We start from the raw sequence: 22110 nt of genomic DNA, 5'->3' as shown, positions 1-22110 counted from the left end.
AGAAAACTATTACTCTGGGGTTTTTTGCAGAGTTCATTTATTAAAACAACTTGTGTAAAGACAAATTGTGCTTTGGTTTGCTTTTTTCTCCTGTACACATTTGACATTTTCCAGTGTGGAGAGTGTTTTGTCAAAAGTGTAAAGCATTGTGAGAGTAATACAAAAGCAGATAATGCCCATTTGTAGTCCTATCCCTGAAGGGCATGACATAATGCTTTAAAATTCTGAGACAGAGTTTACTCTAACAATGCAGTGAAATACTTCAACAGTTAAAATGTCTGAGAAAAATCAAACTCCAAAGTAACGGGCCAATAGGGAGTTTATATGACAACCCTAGTAACCAGAATGTCAGAAATAGAGAAATGTTCAGATCTCTTCCAAGCTCAGCTTTTTTCAGCATATGCTGGCATCCTACTCAAGGAGAAAAGGAAACTGCATAAATGTCTCACCAATCTGACTTACCAGAATATCTGTGGTCATGTTAATCAACACCTAAAGGTAATGGATTCTTTTTGTTTGGTGTTTTTTCTTTTTTTTTGTTTTTTGGAGAAAGGGTCTCAACTCTTGTCACCCAGGCTGGAGTGCAGTGGTGCAATCAAGGCTCACTGCAGCCTCGAACTCCTAGGCTCAAGCAATCCCCCTGCCTCAACCTCCAGAGTAGCTGGAACCATAGGTGCGCGTCATCATGCCCGGTTAACTTTTTCATGTTTTGTAGAGATGGGGTTTCACCAAGTTGCCCAGGCTGGTCTTGACTTCCTGGGGTCAAGCAATCCTCCCGCCTTGAACTCCCAAAAGGCTGAGTTTATAGGTGTGAACCACCACACCCAGCCTTAAGGCAATGTATTCTTTTTAGACAGCCTATTGGATAGTGCTTCTTAACAGTGCTGTCAAACCATCTCTTGAGCTGATGATAAATTCCTAATTTTTTTTAAGTGTTAGTAGGAATTTTGTAAGAGTTAGTAATCAATAGAGCAAGTAATATATACTATGCTTATGACACTTTGCTCTGTCATTCTAGATACTTATCACAGATAAGGGAAAAATCCTACCTGCGGTCTCTACCATGGCTCTATGCATTGTGTGAACATCCTCTAAACAGACTGCTGTGTATTATGTGAACCGCTCAGTGGTTCCTAACCTTTTCAATATAAAAGATACTTTTCTTACTTATGCTGTACATGAATTCCACGTTTGGATAAATATTTTCTCCAGCAATGAGAACTTATTAGGTTCCTGATATTCTGAAAATTGATTTCAATTCTCTACTACTACTCATATAAATCTCTAAAATAGATCACAGAATGCAAACCTGGAGCTTAGGTTTCTACTATTGGTTCCAAAATTGAATATTATAGTTAGGTAAGATTCTCTACCCATAAAATGAGAATTGCAGATAAAAACTATCCTAACGTAACTTACCATTTTGACAACAGTTCTCCCCATGTTTCAAGAATTTTTTCTGCACATTCTTTGGATACATCACCAGATCCACTCAGGAGAGGTTCATCATTATCTATAATAAACAAAACACACAAAAACGGTAACAAGGGTGGCTATGTTAGCCACAACACTGGAATGTTTAAGAGTCAAATTGGAAAGACTTTACTGGGAGCATAAAGTCACAATTTCTCTCTTTTAGTATTTATGGATAAGTACAAAGAAAATAAAAATGGTTGTAGGTAAAATGCTGTAACCTCTTTAATTCTCTTTTGTGTTTTCCACATAGGTCCATATTATGTCAATCTCAAAAAAAAAAAGGAGCTATTTAATTATAAAACTATAGGATTCAAAATATGGTATTTTCTCTATTTTCTAAAGCAAACAGCTTTACGCATGAAAATATGTAAGTCTTATTTAAAACACTTAAAAAGTTTCAAACTACCTAAGTATCCAACAATGGGAGTACAGAATGGTTGAAGAAATTATAATATATGTATAAAATGCAATTGCATGTTGACATTTATGTTTACATAATGATGATATGGTTTGGCTCTGCGTCCCCACCCAAATCTCATCTTGAACTGTAGTTCCCATAATCCCACGCGTCATGGGAAGGACCCGAAGGGAGGTAACTGAATCTTGGGGGGCGGTTTCCCCTATGCTGTTCTCATGACAGTGAGTTCTCATGAGATCTGATGTATAAGCATCTGGCATTTCCCCTGCTGTCACTCATTCTTCTTTCCTGCTGCCATGTGAAGAAGGACATGTTTGCTTCCCCTTCTGCCATGATTCTAAGTTTCCTGAGGCCTTCCCAGCCCTGCAGAACCAATTAAACCTCTTTTGTTTATAAATTTTGCAGTGAGCTGAGATCGCACCACAGAACTCCAGCCTGGGCAACAGAGCAAGACTCCGTCTCAAAAAAAAAAAGAAAAAAGTAAACCTCTTTTCTATATAAATTACTCAGTCTCGGTTGGGTATGTCTTTATCAGCAGTATGAGAATGGACTAATACAACTGATATGGCAAAATACAGTATAAAATGAAAATATAAAGAGCTTAATATTCATTATGATCTAATCTATGTCATAGATCAGTATAAACTATACCAAACACTAACAATTGCTCCCTCTGAGTGACAAAGTTATGACTGGTATTTTTCTCTGCTATTTTATGTTTTTATGACTTTCTAAATTTTCTAAAATGGGAAATATTAATTTATAAAAGAAAGCACAAAAATACTTTAAAAGGCCAAATTAAATCATTTCTAATTTAATTCAATTAAGGAAAGTAAATTCAAGTCAGAAGTTAGAGATTATAAGATACAAAGACAGTGAAAAAAGTGACACTGATCAAGGCATTAGAGGAACTAAAAAGCATAATGAAAGCAGAGAATAAACATGGACTAAGATATCTACTTAATCCTCTTATTGGACACTTGGGGAGTTTTTAACTTTTTGTTACAAATGGAATCAGGATGAATATATCTCACTGCTTTCATCGGGTATATGCCCAGAAACTGACTTTCTCAGTTTTAAAAAGAAAGCATATTTTTAACAATACTGAAAATTTCCGACAAACTGACTTCCAAAATGTTCTACCAATTTACAATTCCACTAACTGGGTTACAACAGTACTTGTTTCCATGAATCTTTACCAATGCTCTTTCTAGATTTTGTTTATTTTTTAGCTTAACTTGCCTAAACAAACTCTGGCTCTTTACACCTCTAATGACTACATGTTGAATCTGTATCCCCAACAGAGACAACAATTATCTGAAAGCACTAATTTTAAAGACTCAGAAATCTGTGATACTTCTTATTGAACTTCTTTATATTATAATGCTTTGGACATCATCATCAGTTTCGCTGGTGAGACACAGAAGATGACAGACAGAATGTGAGAGATCTTCTGTATATGGATGAATAAGGTAAAGAAGAGAAAAGGCTAGGCCGGGCACAGTGGCTCACGCCTGTAATCCCAGCACTTTGGGAGGCCAAGGTGGGTGGATCATCTGAGGTCAGGAGTTTGAGAAAAGCCTGGCCAACCTGGTGAAACCCCATCTCTACTAAAAATATAAAAATTAGCTAGGCGTGGTGTGGCCACCTGTAATCTCAGCTACTCAGGAGGCTGAGGCAGGTCTGGATGACACAGTGAGACTCCATCTCAAAAAACTAAAAAAGAAAAAAAGAAAGAAAGGCTCAAGGGCACTAAGGTAAATGTCCCCAACTTCACTATCTTGCCAGACTGGCCCTACTTTCTAAACTCTCAAGTAATTTTCTATTTATTAAAACACCAATATACTAAATACAACTCTTTGGGGAAAGGTGGCTATGAAAAACACACTAAAATTTAGAAGGGATGATAATTTCTTCAAAAATATTAGACAAACTTTATCTTAAAAAAATTTTCTTTCACATTTTGGATACTTTCAATAAATCCGGGTAGTAGTAGTTTAAAATCTGTGTTAAGAACCCATCTGCCTAAGGGATAGACATCAGTTTCAGAATGATGCTTCTAAACATGTCCCCTTTATAATTGCTGGGTTTCTGCCAAATGTCTTATGGGTAAGAAGCCTCTCGAGAGAAATGTAATCATTTCTTCCCTGGAAGCAAACAAATCACAGCAGGAATGGTTTTTCTGGTTTGTACATTGGGTTAGGGAGAATTAAAAGACAGCATAGCTACATAGTTTTCTTTAGTCCCAGTTCTCCTGTTATTAACTCTTCACTATAAAAAATGAATCCTAGGGGGTTACCCATACTGCCAATATTTACTGAGCACCTACTGCATACCAAATGTTGTGGTATACACTAGGGAACATGAGGCAAAAGCAGAAACACTCTTTTCCTTCACAGAGCTTATGTTCTAGTGTTCCATGATTTCCCCCAAGGGGTACACACTGCCATTAGTTCTTATCTCTCCCTAGTTAAGAACTATCAGTTGAGGCCTTCTAAACCCACTAAAATTTTATTTTTAAGAAAGGTATGTCTGCTATAAATTAAAACTTGATGTCAGTCCTGAGGAACCTTTAGTTGGGCCCAGATTTCTTTGTAACCAGCAGATAGTCTTCAAAATCTATGGTATGAAGATTTGAGCATTCTGATTTCATAATAGTGTCTTTCTCAATTTTTGTGTTTTTTTGTTTGTTTGTTTTTATTGCTGAGTGTTGAGAGGAAAGTTATGTAAACTTTTACCCACTCTGTCATCTTAACCACTGTTGACCTGGAAGAGAAACTGCAAACCTATTATACAACAGACCATTTCAAACAGTGGGAACAATCCACCTTTCCCAGATATAACATATCACTTAAATTGGTTCTTCAGGTGGACTCTGAATTGCATCTCTGACATCAAAAACAATACATGTGTTTTTTCCGTACTTCAAAATGCTTTATGTGAACTAAATGCAAGAGATGATGATAGACTACAGCTATGACTGTGGACTCACAGACCTAGATCCAAATCCTGACTCTGCCAATTTCTAGTTGTATAACCTTGGGCAAATTCACTTTTCTGAGATTCCACTTTTTTTTTTTTGAGACAGAGTTTTGCTCTTGTTGCCCAGGCTGGAGTGCAACAGCACAACCTTGCCTCACTGCAACCTCCACCTCCTGGGTACAATCAACTCTCCTGCCTCAGCCTCCCAAGTAGCTGGGATTACAGGCATGCGCCACCATGCCCAGCCTATGTTTTGTATTTAGTAAAGACAAGGTTTCACCATGTTGGCCAGACTGGTCTCAAACTCCTGACCTCAAGTGATCCTCCCACTTCAGCCTCCCAAGGTGCTGGGATTACAGCCGTGAGCCACCGCGTCTGGCCAGATTCCATTTATTTATGTGCAAAGTTAGGTTAACAATAAATCCTATTTTTCAGGATTATCGTGAGGATTATATAAATAAAGCACCTGCTTACTACATATTAAGCACTTAGTAATTGGTGGCCATTAGTATTACTAATATATGATGCTAAATTGATTAATTATAAGGGCAGTGAGTTACAGCAAACAGTAGGTTTTGGAAACTCAGCGCTCACTCTAAACATGAAGAAAGTCAGTGATCACTCTAAACTTGAAGCAAGTACATATAATCATGGATAAACATTTCATTTAACCCAATCAATCATTCTTGTCATCTCCATGCTTTTGTTAATGCAATTCTTTTTTTTTTTTAATTTTAGTAGAGACGGGGTTTCATTGTGTTAGCCAGGATGGTCTCAATCTCCTGACATCGTGATCCGCCTGTCTCGGCCTCCCAAAGTGCTGGGATTATAGGCTTGAGCCACCGCGCCTGGCCAGTTAATGCAATTTTTTAACGAGAAAAAAAACTCCACTGATGCCTACTAGATTCTGCTTGCACTTAAAAGTCCCAACTGAAAAACTACTCTTTATGATGCCCCACAACATTCCCCACAATGAAAACCGAATTCTCCTCTATTAATTTCTAGAATATTTCCTGTGAGCTTCACATATAGAAACATGGCTCACATGACCTTATATTGTAATCAGGTTTTCTTCCATTAAATTTGTAGCCCCAGTACTAAGTTAGAAATTAGAAAATGACTCTCAAACATTCATGTTTCCTGTGGCCCCCTTTCTTCATGCCTTATTAAAAGGTATTACATCTTTTAATAGAGAATGACAGATTAAATAGATTTAGCCAGAAAAAATAAAAAGAAACAAAGAACCAGTGGATTCTTAATGTTTATCAGTATAAAAACACAGTAATATGTAAACACATATATTTATAAATGCATTTGGGGGCCGGGCGCGGTGGCTTAAGCCTGTAATCCCAGCACTTTGGGAGGCCAAGGTGGGCGAATCACGAGGTCAGGAGATCGAGACCATCCTGGCTAACATGGTGAAACCCTGTCTCCACTAAAAAATACGAAAAACTAGCCAGGCGAGGTGGCGGGTGCCTGTAGTCCCAGCTACTCGGGAGGCTGAGGCAGGAGAATGGCGTAAACCCAGGAGGCGGAGCTTGCAGTGAGCCGAGATGGCGCCACTGCACTCCAGCCTGGGTGACAGAGCGAGACTCTGTCTCAAAAAATAAAAATAAAAAATAAAATAAAAAATATATATTTGGTAAAAAAGGTCATGTGTGCAAGCCACATTTTGGCAAAGTCAATTTGTTCCCGCAAAATCAATGTGTTGAGATAGGAACACTTCTTTAGGTGTAAGCTGTGTCAAACTTGTTCTTAAAAAAATGTACTAATATACCAAGCTAGCACTACACTGATTGTTTAAAAGAAGCTAATTATATATCTCATTTTTCCAACTGGGTTACAAGTATCTTAAAGAAAACTCAATGTTAATCATTTCTAAATCTTCCACAGCTACTTACATATAGTAAACTCTCATAAGGAATTCCATTAAATGAATTATAAATGCCGTATCACATTATCAATCCCCTGATACAATTTTAATAGTTTGCAGGGTCCTCCACCCCCAAAAATAAATTAAACTCTCCCTATAGTTTACCTTCCTCTTCATCATCTTCTGGAGGAGAAGGTATCACTGAACTCTGCGATCCAGACTGTGGCAGGCGAACTGAAGGACTGGCTGTAGTTTTCCTCCTCTCTCTTTCTGATTCACTTTCCAAGCATACAACTTCATATAAAGTGTCAGTATTATTCTTTCTCTCCTTTTGCTTTATCTTGAGGAAGAAAAAATATTATTTATTAAGCAGTAAAATTCTTTATGTTTTTAATTAATTGCAGTGTTTTAAATGTTTTTAATTGCAGTGATCTCGGCTCATTGCAATCACCTCTGATTTCATACAGGATGTGAAAATAAATGATTTTTTAAAAAATATCTACATTAAAAGTACTTTTTAAAATAGAAAAGCGTATGTTTAGATCTTAAAATCCTTAGGAAAATAGGGCATTTACCAAGCAGTACTCTAGTTCTGCAATTTGTCTTCAAACCATATTGTCAAATATCCAACTACCAATGTTTAGCCAGTTGACACTGTCAACTAAAGAGCTAACAGTTCTGTATCTCCCAAATTAGTTAAGGCATCCTTAAAGGTTTCCTATACAAAACTATATAGAAAAAGTGTTTTAAATTATTCTAAAACATAAAACGTTAAGACTAAGAAAATTCTCTTACTTCTAATGTTCCAGTGTTTTAGCCCCACTCCTTTTGCTTGAAACAGTCTAGAGAACTTTTTCTACAACTGAAAATTACAACTTGGAGTGGAGGTGAGGTCAGGGGGAGATTGTGGCAGAGAGCACATCAACAGTAACCACAAGAATTTTAAGTACTCCAATTGATTGTATTTTGGTTTTATTCTGAGGCAAACATATAATTTAAACTGACCTAAATTAAAAATTTAAACCAGGAATATAAAACTTTACGCTACAATATGTATTGTAAGTAAGTACATTAACATTCCATATAACATGTAAGTAAGTACATTAACATTCTTCCTTCCATACAAGGAGGAGAAAAAAGTAGCATGAAATACAGGGAAGAATAAAAAGGGAGAGCTATAGGAAAAGGTACAGGCCGGGCGCGGTGGCTCAAGCCTGTAATCCCAGCACTTTGGGAGGCCGAGACGGGCGGATCACGAGGTCAGGAGATCGAGACCCTCCTGGCTAACACGGTGAAACCCCATCTCTACTAAAAAATACAAAAAACTAGCCGGGCGAGGTGGCGGGCGCCTGTAGCCCCAGCTACTCGCGAGGCTGAGGCAGGAGAATGGCTTAAACCCGGGAAGCGGAGCTTGCAGTGAGCTGAGATCCGGCCACTGCACTCCAGCCTGGGTGACAGAGCAAGACTCCGTTTCAAAAAAAAAAAAAAAAAAAAAGAAAAGGTACAGAGAAAACTAGAAAGGTGGCTATACAAAAATATATATATATACACATACTAAAGTAAAACCACAGAAAGGGAGATGGGGGAATAAGATGTTCATTAGCTATAGAAATATCAGCCAGAGCAGATTTTTATCATTGCCATGTTCATTTGGGTTCTTAAAAAAAAATTATCCCTATCATGGAAGCAAGGCCAAGATAGTGGCAACATGCTCTTTCAATATCATCCTGAAGCAGTGTTTAATACAGAAGTCGGTAAACTTTTCTATAAAGGGCCAAATAGTAAACATTTTACGCTATATGAGTCAGTTGTCTCTATTGCAACTACTCAACTCTGCCATGATAGTGCAAAAGCAGCCACAGACAGTAAGTGAGTGAGTCTGGCTGTGTTCCAATAGAACTTTATTTACAAAAGCAAGTGACAGGCCAGGTGGACCTACAGGCTATAGTTTGCCAACTTTGGTTTAACATGTCCACCCAAGGATTACTTAATTTTCTAGATGAATATGTCATTTTGATTTAGCTACTGACTATTAAGGACTCAGACTCTGAAGTTACATGTTAACGTATAGATTTGTGTCCAGGAGATACGCAAATGATTTCTGTCCAAGAGAAAACATAACCCAAAGGTTACCTATAGGACATTAACCAGTTTTATTTCTAACCTAGTAATCTTATTGTAACATTCTTTTTTTGAAAGGAAGGACCATGTAAATACAAGTTCCTCACTCAGTTTTGCTACCTTTCTGGTTCTCTCATTAATTAATACACTGAATTAGAATATTTGATACATGTTCATTCCAAATTGATAATTATGATTTTTAACTCTTGAAAATTATACTTTAATAAGAAACAGAATTTAAAATTTTTGTTGTGTTTTATACATTGCTCTTTGAAACATCAGACAATTGGTATCCTAAACAGTTCAAAGATCAGCAATAGCTCTTTTTTGTTTTTTTGTTTTTTGAGATGGAGTCTCTGTCGCCAGGGCTCGGCTCACTGCAACCTCGGCCTCCTGGATTCAAGGGGATTCTCCTGTCTCAGCCTCCCAAATAGCTGGGATTACAGGCGCCCGCCACTACACCCAGCTAATTTTTTGTATTTTTAGTACAGACGGGGTTTCACCATGTTGGCCAGGCTGGTCTCATGATTCACCCGCCTTGGCCTCCCAAAGTGCAGGGATCACAGCCATGAGCCACCGTGCCCAGTGAGCAATAGCTCTCTATCTTAAAAATAAACAAACCAACACGGTCCACTTAGAAACTCTTCTGCATGTCACAATGACCAAAGGACATGCTGCCTTTTGAAGTCGGATAAATACAGTCAATTACCAGACCAAACTTGTTTTTTTTTCATTTGTTTTTCTTTTTTTTGAGACGGAATCTCGCTCTATCACCCAAGCTGGAGTGCAGTGGTGCGATCTTGGCTTGCTGCAACCTCCGCCTCTCAGGTTCAAGCAATTCTCCTGCCTCAGCCTCCTGAGTACGTGGGACTACAGGTGTGTGCCACCACACCTGGCTAATTTTTTGTATTTTTAGTAGAGACGGGTTTCACCGTGTTAGCTGGAATGGTCTCCCATCTCTTAACCTCATGATCCGCCTGCCTCAGCCTCCCAAAGTGCTGGGATTACAGATGTGAGCCACCGTACCCGGCTTACTGCACCAAACTTGTAAGTCAAGAACTCTAACAATGAAAAATATTAACTGTTGAAGCTGGGTAATAGTACATGGGGATTCATTATACTATTTTATAATTTCTGCATATGTTTGAATTTTCTATAGTAAAAAGCTTTTTGAATTATATATGTTAAATACAAAACTGTTAAATATTAAATTATACATATAATTTAAACATACGTTTTAAATTATATATAAAATTTAAATAAGTTTTTAAATTATCTATTTATGAAATATGTTATAAACATATAAAATAATTAAAAGCACTCATATGAGACCAAAAAAAAGGGTAGATTTGAATAAATGGAAAGACATCCCATGTTCCTGGATATGACTCAACATCATAAAGATATAAATTTTCCCCAATAAAAACATCAGTAGTGGCCAGGCGTGATGGCTCATCCCTGTAATCCCAATACTCTGGGAGGCTGTGCATTTTGGGAGGCTGAGGTGGGCAGATCACTTGAGCCCAGGTGTTTGAGATCAGCCTGGACAACAAAGGCAAAAGCCCATCTCTTCCAAAATATATATACATACCCACACAAAAACTTAGCCAGGTGTGGTGGCACGCACCTATAGTCCCAGGTATTCAGGAGGCAGACACAGGAGGATCACTTGAGCCCGGGAGGCAGAGGCTGCAGTGAGCTGAGTTTGTTCCACTGTACTCCAGCCTGTGTAGTAGAGCAAGACTCAGTCTCGGCGAAAAAAAAAAAAAAAAAAAAAAGCCAGGCTCAGTCGCTCACACTTGTAATCCCAGCACTTTGGGAGGCCTAGGCAAGTGGATTACTTGAGGCCAGGAGTTCAAACATGGCGAAAGCCCGTCTGTACTAAAAATACAAAAAATTAGCTGGGCCTGGCAGCACATGCCTGTCATCCCAGCTACTCTGGAGGCTGAGACAAGAGAATCGCTTGAACCTGGGAGGAGGAGGTTGCAGTGAGCCAGGATTGTGCCACTGTACTCTACAGCGAGACTCTGTCTCAAAAAAAAAAAAAAAAAAAAAAAAAAACCCCACAAACAAATGAAAAACACCAGTAGTTTTTTTTCCAGAGCCAGACAAGTTGAACATAAAGTTTATATGAAAAATGAACAAGTAAGAAAATCCAGGAAAACCCACAAAAAGGAGTATTTGAGGAGGGAAGGTGTACCTACCAGATATTAAAACATATTATAAGGTCTACACATTGCCAGGTGTGCTGGCTCACACCTATAATCCCAGTACTTTAGGAGGCTGAGATGGGTGGATCACCTGAGGTCAGGAGTTCAAGACCAGACTAACCAACATGGTAAAACCCCATTTCTATTAAAAATACAAAAAATTAGCCAGGCATGGTGGTGCACCCCTATAATCCCAGCTACTCGGGAGGCTGAGGTGGGGGAATTGCTTGAACCTGGGAGGTGGAGGCTGCAGTGAGCCGAGATCATGCCACTGCACTCCAGTCTGGGTGACAGAGTGAGACCCCATCTCTAAATAAATAAATAAATAAATAAAATAAAGTCTACATAATTATGACTGTGTGATTCTAATGCAAGACTAGTGGAACAGAATATAAATACCAGAAAGAGGTCCAAACACACATGGAAATTTCATATATAAGTGTAGCATTTCAAATCACTGGGTAGAAAAGTTAATAGTTTTTAATGAATGGTGTTGGAACAAGAGAATAGCCATTTGGAAAAAGATTAAATCAAATCCACACTTTATGCTATATACCAGAGTACATCAGAATAAAATACTAATGAATCAGAAATATAAAAGTAGTAAAATGAAACTATGTAAGTAATAGGAGAGTAACAGAAGAGTGTATTCTTTTTGTAACTTGGGAGTTAGGAAAGCCTTTCTAACTATGATCCCAAATCCAGAAAGGTTTAAAAGAAAATATTGATAAATTCAAGTACATAAAAAGAAACTGCATGACAAACCCAAAAAGAATTACCATGATGTAAGTTAAAAGTGACAAACTGGGAGGAATATCATTATCTCAAAGGGTTAATCTCTTGAATATACAAAGAGGTTCTGAAAATAAAGACAAAAAAGACCAAAATCAAAGAGAAAAGTGAAAAATGAACAAAAGATATGAATAGAAAATTCACAGAAAAGTCACCTTTATACATTAAAAAGGCAGAGGATGAAGTAAAACTACTCTTAGACACCACTGCCTCATTGATCAGATCCTTAAGTTTGACAACACACTTGACAAGTCTGTAGAGAGACAGGTATTCTCATACCCTGTCCATGGTTACACCCTCTATAGAAGGGAATGTGGCAAATAACAGTATCATATATACATTCACCTTATGTGTCAGTGATTACACTAATAGGAGTCTATTCTAAGATGCACTTTCATAAAATCAAAATAACACATACATAACATTCCACACTGCAACATTATTTGGAATAGCAAACGACTGCAAGCCAGTCCAAGTGTCCATCAATAGCGGACTGGTTGAAAAGCCCACAGTTCACCCAAGTAAGACAGTACTAAATAGCCATTAAAATGGAAATGAGGAAATCTCTTAAGTACTGATGTGGAATGATCCCCAGGATATATTAAGTTTAAAAAGCAATGTATATTTTTATTTTAGAAGGAAGTTAAAAATATATAGAATTTTATCTTCACAAAAATAAAATTGGGATAATAAACCATAAACCATAATAATTGTTATCTATGGGTATGGGGGTAAGGAGATATAAATGGAAGATTTCATTCAAGTATACATTTCTACATAATTATGACATTTATAAGTATTTTACATATTCAAAAAAATAAAAAGAAAAAAAAATCCCAAGCCCCTAAACTAAAATAAATGGAAACAAATGAACCTAATTATATGTCAAATGGTAACAGAAACACAATTAAAAAATTATTCCCAGTGATTTTTAAATAGCAACCATTTTATAATCTTACTGAAACACATTCAAAGGACAAAAAGAAGTTCTATAAAATCTTAAATTTCATCCAATAATTCTATTTTTAACTGCAATACTTTTTTGTTTTGTTTTGTTTTTCTTTCTTTCTTTTTGAGATGGAATTTCACTCTTGTTGCCCAGGCTGGAGTGCAATGGCGTGATACCGGCTCACTGCCATTTCTGCCTCCCAGGTTCAAGCGATTCTCCTGCCTCAGCCTCCTGAGTAGCTGGGATTACAGATGTGCACCACCACAACCAGCTAATTTTGTATTTTCAATAGAGACGGGGTTTCGCCATGTTGGTCAGGCTGGTCTTGAACTCCTGACCTCGGGTGATCCACCTGCCTCAGCCTCCCAAAGTGCTGCGATTACAGGCATGAGCCACCGTGCCTGGCTGACTTTTTTAGATTTTGATGAAGATAAGGCAAATAAATTATTTACTGTTACTGTAAATAAAATATATGCATGTATTTTAAAAAGAAGAAAATCCTGTAATATCAAATTATTATTGAAAACGTGAATGAACTCAACTGATTCAGGCAAGTATCACCAATGGATACTAAAAATATTAGTTAATTAGTTATTGACTGGGCATAGTGGCTCATGCCTATATGTCAGCACTTTGGAAGGTTGAGGTGGGAGTATCATTTCAACTCCAGTTTGAGACCAGCCTGGGCAACATGGTGAAACTCCATCTCTCCAAAAAATTAAAAAATTAGCCAGCCATAGTGGTGCACCTTGATGCCAGCTACTTGGGAGGTTGATGCAGGAGGACCACTTGAGCCCAGGAGGTCAAGGTTGTAGCGAGCCGTGCTTTTGACACTGCACTCCAGGCTGGGCGACAAAGTGAAGGAAAAAAACAAAAAAGACTTTGTTGAGGAACAGGATATTTGGAAGCTGCCAAAGTGTCACCCCCAAAGATTATTTGCTAAATGTCAAGAAAAACCCTGTTTTACAAAGGACAGATCCAGTGGTCACCACCTTAATTAAGTGATCACCCTTCCCATCAGAAATACTGAAACAACCTAATATCACACACCTCTCAATTTAGCAATGGAGTAGAAAAGCATTTGGTATTTTCATCTTGAGAGGTATAGTTGTGTGCCACACACATACACTCTCAGCAAATTAAAATAAGAGGCCCGGGTATCCAGTTACAGTTATACTAATTATCTGTACAATCTTGGCCATACTGAGTCCTTCAGATATCAGCTTCTTCATTTATAAAACAGTAATTTTATGAAAGGTCTTAAGACCCCTAGAGTTTAATTGGCAATAAAAATTACATTATTCTATAGTTCTAAGAATGTTTCATTGGTCTTCTGTTCGCCTTATGTCACTACTGGAAAATCTATTCATTAGATCATTTTCTTGCTCTTTCAGTAAGTAATATAAGAAAATTTAAGTCTAAAAAAGCAATCCTCTTGTCTCTACTAATTTTTAGTTTCTTCTCTAATATGATGCTATCTTAATATAACAATCTCACAGATGGGAAGGCTTCCAGGATAAAAAGGAGTTGCTGAGTCACCAGATAATTTTAGTGAAAGGAAAAAGAATAAATTTTTAAACACATGTCTTAAAACACATTTACATATTGTTTTCCTACACTGGTAGCAAAAAAACAGAAATGCTGTATGTTGTATATTCTTAAAATTTGCTCCGTATCACTGTTTCCTTTTCGGTCTAAGGAGAACTGAAAATGGTTAAAATTTTAAATTACGCTTAATTTCAGTAAATCCTAAAAGTACTCTTAGAGATGAAAGGACAAAAGTAGCATGTTTCTCTGGAGAGTGTCCTGGCTGAGACTTTTAAAAGGCTTAGATAAATATTTTGTTCATATAACATCCCATAAAATCTACTGCTAAATATCTTTGGATCCCAGTTTCCTCGTCTATAAAGTGAAAATACTAGTTATCCTCACTGAATCACTGTGAAAACTACATCAGATTTTAAAAAGTGAAGTAGCCAAGACAGTGATGGTCACAGTTGAACCTCAATTACTTTTTAATGCCATGAATGTAAAAGAGGGAATAAATAAATTTAGTTTATTAAGACAGCGAAAAGTTGTTCAAATTCTTCCCATTCTACCTCTCCTTTCCCACTCCCTAGCACTCCCCCTAAACCCCTACACAAACACAAAGACTTATCCCAATAAGGAGAAAAATAAAAGATCATCATCAGGAATTTCCTGCTCTTCCCCCAGCTTCCACATACACACTTCTGCTTTTTGCAAAGAAAATAGTGAAAATATGGCTTAAGTTTAGTTTATAGCCTTAACAAAGAGCCCGGAGCAGTCTCTTAGGCTGCATCTCAGGTATGTTTTTGGCTAGTTTACCCTGTCATGTCATTTTTTAGCCTAACTAAAAAAAAATTAAGAAGTTATTAATAGAAGTTATATTATTATTTGAATAACATCATGCAGCTCTGATTATGGTTGCTAAAAATAAAAAATAAATTTTAAAAAATAAAACTAAATAAATTTGTTTCCATAGAAAGATATATTCTTCTACACTCAACCACAAAACCTTGTAAACCCATGCAGCCTTTGATTCCAAGGTTGTATACCATTAGATGTCAAAGGAAATGCAAGATCAGGGGAATCTTATTTATGTTCACTAAAATGAGATTAAAGGGTTAGAACGCTAATTAAACAGAGCTTTTTTTTTTTTTGAGACAGAGTCTTGCTCTGTCGCCCAAGGTGGAGTGCAGGGGATCTCAGCTCACTGCAAGCTCCGCCTCCTAGGTTTACGCCATTCTCCTGCCTCAGCCTCCCGAGTAGCTGGGACTACAGGCGCCCGCCACCTCGCCCGGCTCGGTTTTTTTTTTGTATTTTTTAGTAGAGACGGGGTTTCACCATGTTAGCCAGGATGGTCTCGATCTCCTGATCTCGTGATCCGCCCGCCTCGGCCGCCCAAAGTGCTGGGATTACAGGCTTGAGCCACCACGCCCCGCCTAACAGAGCTATTTTTACATAAAACTTTTTACTAAAAAGTATTATACGACTATTCTCAGGCTAGTAAGTAAAAAATATATATACATATACACATATATATAATAAAAAATACGTATACAACTAATTTGTATTTACCATCTAGAAACTTTTTTTTTTTTTTGATGGAGTTTTGCTCGTTGCCCAGGCTGGACTGCGATGGCATGATCTCGGCTCACTGCAACCTCTACCTCTTGGGTTCCAGCAATTCTCCTGCCTCAGCCTCCCAAGTAGCTGGAATTACAGGCGTGCGCCACCAGGCCTGGCTAATTTTGTATTTTTGGTAGAGACGGGATTTCTCCATGTTGGTCAGGCTGGTCTCGAACTCCCAACCTCAGGCGATCTGCCCAAAGGGATCCTTTGGGATCCTTGACCTCCCGAAGGCTGGGATTACAGACCATTTAGAAACTTTTAAAGATCATTCTCTCTTAATCTCTACATTTTCAAAGTTATATTTGTAAACTGGTTTAATTTCTGATGCACTCTTTTCCCGGGGCTCGCCCTCCATCTAAATCATCAATGCTGTTCTGATTTCAAGACTTAGCGCTTTTTTATTAATTTGGTATCCCACAGAGGTTGTGCAATTCTTCTCAATAATAACAGCAAATGTATAGGGACAACTTGCTATGTATTGGGAACTATTCTAAGCCTGTTGTACAGTTTTTCACTTAATGCCACAATAACATTATGAGGAAGATTCTTCTGTGCTGACAATTTACAATTTAGTAAACTGAGACTCAGAGAGTTGAGGGAACTTGCTCAAAGTTAACAAGCTAGCAGAAAAATCCATGTGCTCTGACTTCAAATTCAAGTTCTAGATGATGATCCCGTGCTAATAATCCTCCACTCCTGCTACAATGAAGAGCTGGAAGAACAGTTCTGGAACTCAGGCTTACTTTCTGTCTCTTAGGACAACACTGGAAAGAAGTGTCTATGCCTACTCTGCTTATTTCCTTTTTCTAAATATACCCAGTAGGGCTAACTTGGGTACACTAGAGTCAAAATTCTTGCTATCAAAATAAAAAAATGTAATATGGAAAAGTATATTCAAGTGAGTCCCACATACAACATTTTCATTTTATATTATAGAAAACAGAAGTTGCATGTAAATAAAATCAATTCAACATATATTTATTGAGAATTACTACGTTCCAGGTACTTGGCATAAATCAGTGAGTAAGACAGATTAAGAATCTCTCCTTAGTGGAGGACTCTAATACGCAAAGCAGATAATAAACAATATAAAAGTATGTTACATGGCATATCAGTATGTAAAAGTTCTGGCTAAAAAAATAAAAACTAGGGCCAGGCACGGTGGCTCCCACCTGTAATCCCATCACTTTGGGAGGCCGAGGCAGGCGGATCACGAGGTCAGGAGTTCGAGACCAGCCTGGACAACATAGTGAAACCCCATCTCTACTAAATAAAAAATAAGGTCAGGTACGGTGGCTCAAGCCTGTAATCCCAGCACTTCGGCTTTTACTGAGTAAAACTTTGGCTTTTATTGAGTAAAACAAGGCTGGAGGGTTTGATGCAGTAAAGTGGTAAGATCTGACCTTAAGCTACTATTATGTTGAAAAGAAATCATGAGGGGACAAAGATAGAAACAGTGTGATGGGTAAAGAGGCTACTGCTAGGCCAGGTGTGGTGGCTCATGCATTGTAATCCCAGCACCTTGGGAGGCTGAGGCAGGCAGACTTCTTGAGCCCAGGAGGTCAAGACCAGGCTGGACAACATGGCAAAACCCCATCAATATTTTAAAAAAGAAAAAAAAAAAGGTATTGTTATAAATGATTACTCAGATGAGGATTACCATACTGTAGCTGGTGAGAAGTGATTAGATGGAGATGAGATAATGAATCTTTTTGGACATGTTAAGTTTAAGACGTCCTGAAAACTAAGAGAAAGAGGAGCTTTAAGGAAAAGAAAGTAACCATCTATAGCAAATGCTACAGACAGGTCACGATGAGGACTCAGATTAGCAGTTTAAATCAGTGGTGACCTTGATATCTTCCAAGGAGTTTTGCTACAAAGGAAAGTAAAAAATGGAAGCAGTAGGTGGTAGAATAACTGGGGGCCAGGCTGGGCGCTGTGGCTCAAGCCTGTAATCCCAGCACTTTGGGAGGCCGAGACGGGCGGATCACGAGGTCAGGAGATCGAGACCATCCACACGGTGAAATCCCGTCTCTACTAAAAAATACAAAAAATTAGCCGGGCGAGGTGGCGGGCGCCTGTAGTCCCAGCTACTCGGGAGGCTGAGGCAGGAGAATGGCGTGAACCGGGGAGGCGGAGCTTGCAGTGAGCTGAGATCCGGCACTGCACTCCAGCCTGGGCGACAGAGTGAGACTCTGCTTCAAAAAAAAAAAAAAAAAATAACTGGGGGCCAAAAAAGAATAAAAGAATGGAACAGAGATTTTAGCTGCTACCCACCCACAGGAAAGACAAAGTATGAAGTTTAACTTTGATCAAGTTAACTGCACGATTTAAAAAAAAATCAAGACTCTTCAGAAGAAAATAACAGAATACAGTCTCTACAACGTATCACTTAAGATGTTTAACATGTAATCCAAAATTACAAAGAAACAAAAATGTGCATCATCATACATGAAAATTAGCAGGCAAAATTCTAAAGTGGCTGCACTGTTAATTATGCTTAAGGATTTAAAAGAAAATCTGCTCAGTATAAAAGAACAAATAGGAAATCAAGAGAAAACAGAGATAAAAAAAAGAACCACATAGACATTCTAAAAACAAAAAATACAGAAAATGTTTTAAAAATTCATTGAATGACTAACAGATTAGAAGTTGATAAAAATCAGTGAACTTTAAGACATATTAATAGAAAGTATCCCATCTGAAGAAAACGCAGAAAAAAGACTGGGAAAAAATAGAGCCTCAGAGATATCAAAAGCTCTAAATATAGATAATTACAATTCCAGAATCAAAGAGAAGAGAGATGGGCAAAAAAAAAAGTTTAAGAAATAATGGGCCAGATTTCCCCCAAATCTAGTTAATAAAAAAAAAAAAAAAATTAAAACAGCATAAATTTAAAAATGCAAGAACCCCAACAAATCCCAAGCAGGATAAACCGAAAGAAAACTATACCTAATCATGTCACAGTTAAACATCTGAAAACCAAAGATAAATAATCTTAAAAACAGCAAGAAGAAAATGACACATTATACCTCGAGGAACAGTAACATAAATGAACGCTGACTTCTCATCAAAAACAATGGAAGGGCTGGCTGCACAAGGTGGCTCACATCTATAATCTCAGGTCTTTGGAAGGTCAAGGTGGGCAGATCACCTGAGGTGAGGAGTTTGAGACCAACCTGGCCAACATGGTGAAACCCTATCTCTACTAAAAACACACACACACACAAAAATTAGCCGGGCATGCTGGCATCCACTTGTAGTCCCAGCTACTCTGGAGGTTGAGGCAGGAAAATCACTTGAACCCAGGAGGCAGAGGTTGCAGTGAGCCAAGATTGCGCCACTGCACTCCAGCGTGGGTGGTGACAGAGCAAGACTTTGTCTCAAAAACAAACAAACAAACAAACAACAACAATAAAAATGAAAGCCGGAAGAATAGGAATGACATCTTTAAAGAAAAAAAAAGTCAACCAGAATCCTATCCAGTGAAAATATCCTACTGGGATGAAAGCCAAGAAAAGACACTTTCACCTAGAGAAGTTTAAGAGAATACATCTTTAGCAGATCTACACTAAAAGAAATGCTGTTCTTCGGGTTGAAAGAAAATGAGACCAAATGGAAATGTGGATCTTTGGGAAGAAACGAAGAGCAAGGAAAATAACAAACAGGTGGGAAAATATGAAAAATATAATTTTTCCTCTTAATATATTTAAAATACACGACTGTTTAAAGATCTGAGAGCTTAGAAATCAGTCTCAGAAGTGATTTCTCCCTTCTTATTCCCCCTTCTATATTAATAGAAAAGTACAGTACCTGTTTTAGTTTCAAAAAGAAATTTTCAGTAGTACTACGTTTGCTGAAGGGCCAGAATAATCTTTCATTAGGTGAGCAAACGCGGACTTTTGTCTCCAGGAGAAATCGAACAGGCTCCTGTACTTCTGTTATTACCAAATCTACAGCTGTGGTCATAAACAGGACTTTATCTAAACAAAGAAAGAGAGAGGCTGAAGAGGTAAATCAGAAACACAAATGTATTTGCTCATAAGATTCCATAAAAGCTGTTTCATTATAAACTTTCAAGATACCTTAAGTATCCACTAAACATGTAAAATAATTAGACAAATAACTGGTTTCAAAAAAAAATTCCACACTGAGAATAATTTTAAAGTAACTGACAGTAGTATATACCGTAAAACTTTTAAAACTATACTGTCATCGGGAGACCAAGGCAGGCAGATCACCAGAACCCATGAGACCAGCTTGGCCAACACGGTGAAACATTGTCTCTACTAAAAATACAAAAATTAGCCAGATGTGGTGGCGCATGCCTGCAGTCCCAGCTACTTGGGAGGCTGAGGTAGGAAAATCACTTAAACCTGGGAAGTAGAGGCCACAGTGAGTCAAGACTGCGCCACAGCATTCCAGCCTGGGTGACAGAGTGAGACTCTGTCTCAAAAAAACAAAAACAAACAAACAAAAAAACTCCCACTGTACTGTCAGATTTTTCTGCACAAGTGGCATATGACTTCTTTATGGCACCCTCATCAACACTGAGACTTGTCAAGTTTTAAACTTGGTTAACAATGGTATTTGAATGGTCTGCTTATATCCTCTAACTATTTATTTATAGTGCTATTAATAACAAAAAACTGAAGGGGGGAAAATGCTCAATAAGAGGCATTTATTAAGCAAATTACATTTTCAGAATGGGATAATATGCAGCTATTAAATGTCATTCAAAGAGCATATGAAGTATCTTCCAGATACTTTATGCATAGAGTATTTGAAAAGCTACACAAGAAACTGCTAACAGTGATTCCTTTGGGACGGAGCCGTGGGGACTGTGGTAGACTCATTTTTCCCTATAAATCCTTTGAAATTTTTAACCATTTATTGCATGGATTACCTCTGTACAAAAATAAAACCTAGAAGTCTGTAAGTAAATAAGCGTATAAATAGAAAGAAAAAAAAGAAGGGAAGGAAAAAATGAAAAAGCGGATGGAAAAGTGGGAAAAAATGATACTTTGCTTATAAATCAAATTTAATAATAAACTGAAGAACTATTCAAATTCTTTGGTTTCACCAGAATTAGGTAAACACTGGATATTGGTTAAAGAAGTGGTCCTTAGTTTTGCGTATCTTCTTGAGACTAAAATTTCTGTTCATGATGTCAACAAATAGTATCACCTTTAGGAGTTTCTTCATTTACAACTTGAAAATGTGGGGATTTTGGATTCCAGCTCCCAGTAATAACATAGGACTTTCCATCTGAACTTTTGCCCATAGATTCCTAGAAAAAAAGAGTAAAGATAAACCTGAATGCCAAAGTGAATGAACAACAGTTAACCCCCATCTTGCTGCCTTTAAAAACCAGAAGCTGCAAAAATATAAGAATATGGAAGAGGATCAGATAAGTGTATGTGAATGATTACATTTATGGTAAAAAATGTGGCAATTATTTATGCAACTGTCCTGAAGTTATATGTAAATGCTTATGAAACATATCAAATTGTATACACGTTAAGAAAATCCACAACCTAAATCTGATGCTGGATTCTTCTTTCAAGTGAATTATCACCATATAATTTTTAGTTCTGAAAATAAAGATTTTCAGATAATGGGAATAATACTAATAACTCCTACTATTATTGGTAAGGATACATGACAGTCTATAAATAATTCTTCAATAAATTTTCTCTTTTGATTATCACATCAACCGTACTCAAATATTTAAACAAGAATTTTATCATAGGCGGGGCACGGTGGCTCAAGCCTGTAATCCCAGCACTTTGGGAGACTGAGACGGGTGGATCACGAGGTCAGGAGATCGAGACCATCCTGGCTAACACGGTGAAACCCCGTCTCTACTAAAAAATACAAAAAACTAGCCGGGCGAGGTGGCGGGCGCTTGTAGTCCCAGCTACTTGGGAGGCTGAGGCAGGAGAATGGTGTAAACCCGGGTGGCGGAGCTTGCAGTGAGCTGAGATCTGGCCACTGCACTCCAGCCTGGGCGACACAGCAAGACTCCATTTCAAAAAAAAAAAAAAATCACCACACAGTTAACAGACCAAGGCTTATCCAAAGTCAGACCTGTAAATAGCTAGTCAGGAAAAAGCAAGTTATCTTATCTTTGTAT

At 37.7% G+C, this 22110-nt stretch overlaps 1 protein-coding gene across 5 annotated transcripts in view; it reads right to left on the bottom strand.

Moving 5' to 3' along the window:
• Positions 1-22110, bottom strand: part of RABGAP1 (RAB GTPase activating protein 1) — a 166622-nt gene that overhangs the window by 87806 nt on the left and 56706 nt on the right. For all 5 annotated transcript variants that reach the window (XM_033190393.1, XM_033190403.1, XM_033190410.1 and 2 more), the window contains 4 exons: positions 21162-21264; positions 19788-19957; positions 6915-7089; positions 1420-1513 (listed from right to left, as the gene is read on the bottom strand). In XM_033190393.1, the coding sequence (XP_033046284.1) occupies positions 1420-1513; positions 6915-7089; positions 19788-19957; positions 21162-21264 (542 nt within the window). The remainder of the gene's footprint in view (positions 1-1419; positions 1514-6914; positions 7090-19787; positions 19958-21161; positions 21265-22110) is intronic.

The sequence above is a fragment of the Trachypithecus francoisi genome, unplaced genomic scaffold, assembly GCF_009764315.1.
Source record: "Trachypithecus francoisi isolate TF-2019V2 unplaced genomic scaffold, Tfra_2.0 Contig01585, whole genome shotgun sequence".
Taxonomy (NCBI): domain Eukaryota; kingdom Metazoa; phylum Chordata; class Mammalia; order Primates; family Cercopithecidae; genus Trachypithecus; species Trachypithecus francoisi.
Note: the sequence above shows the minus strand (reverse complement) of the source record. Positions and strands in the feature narration are given on the sequence as shown.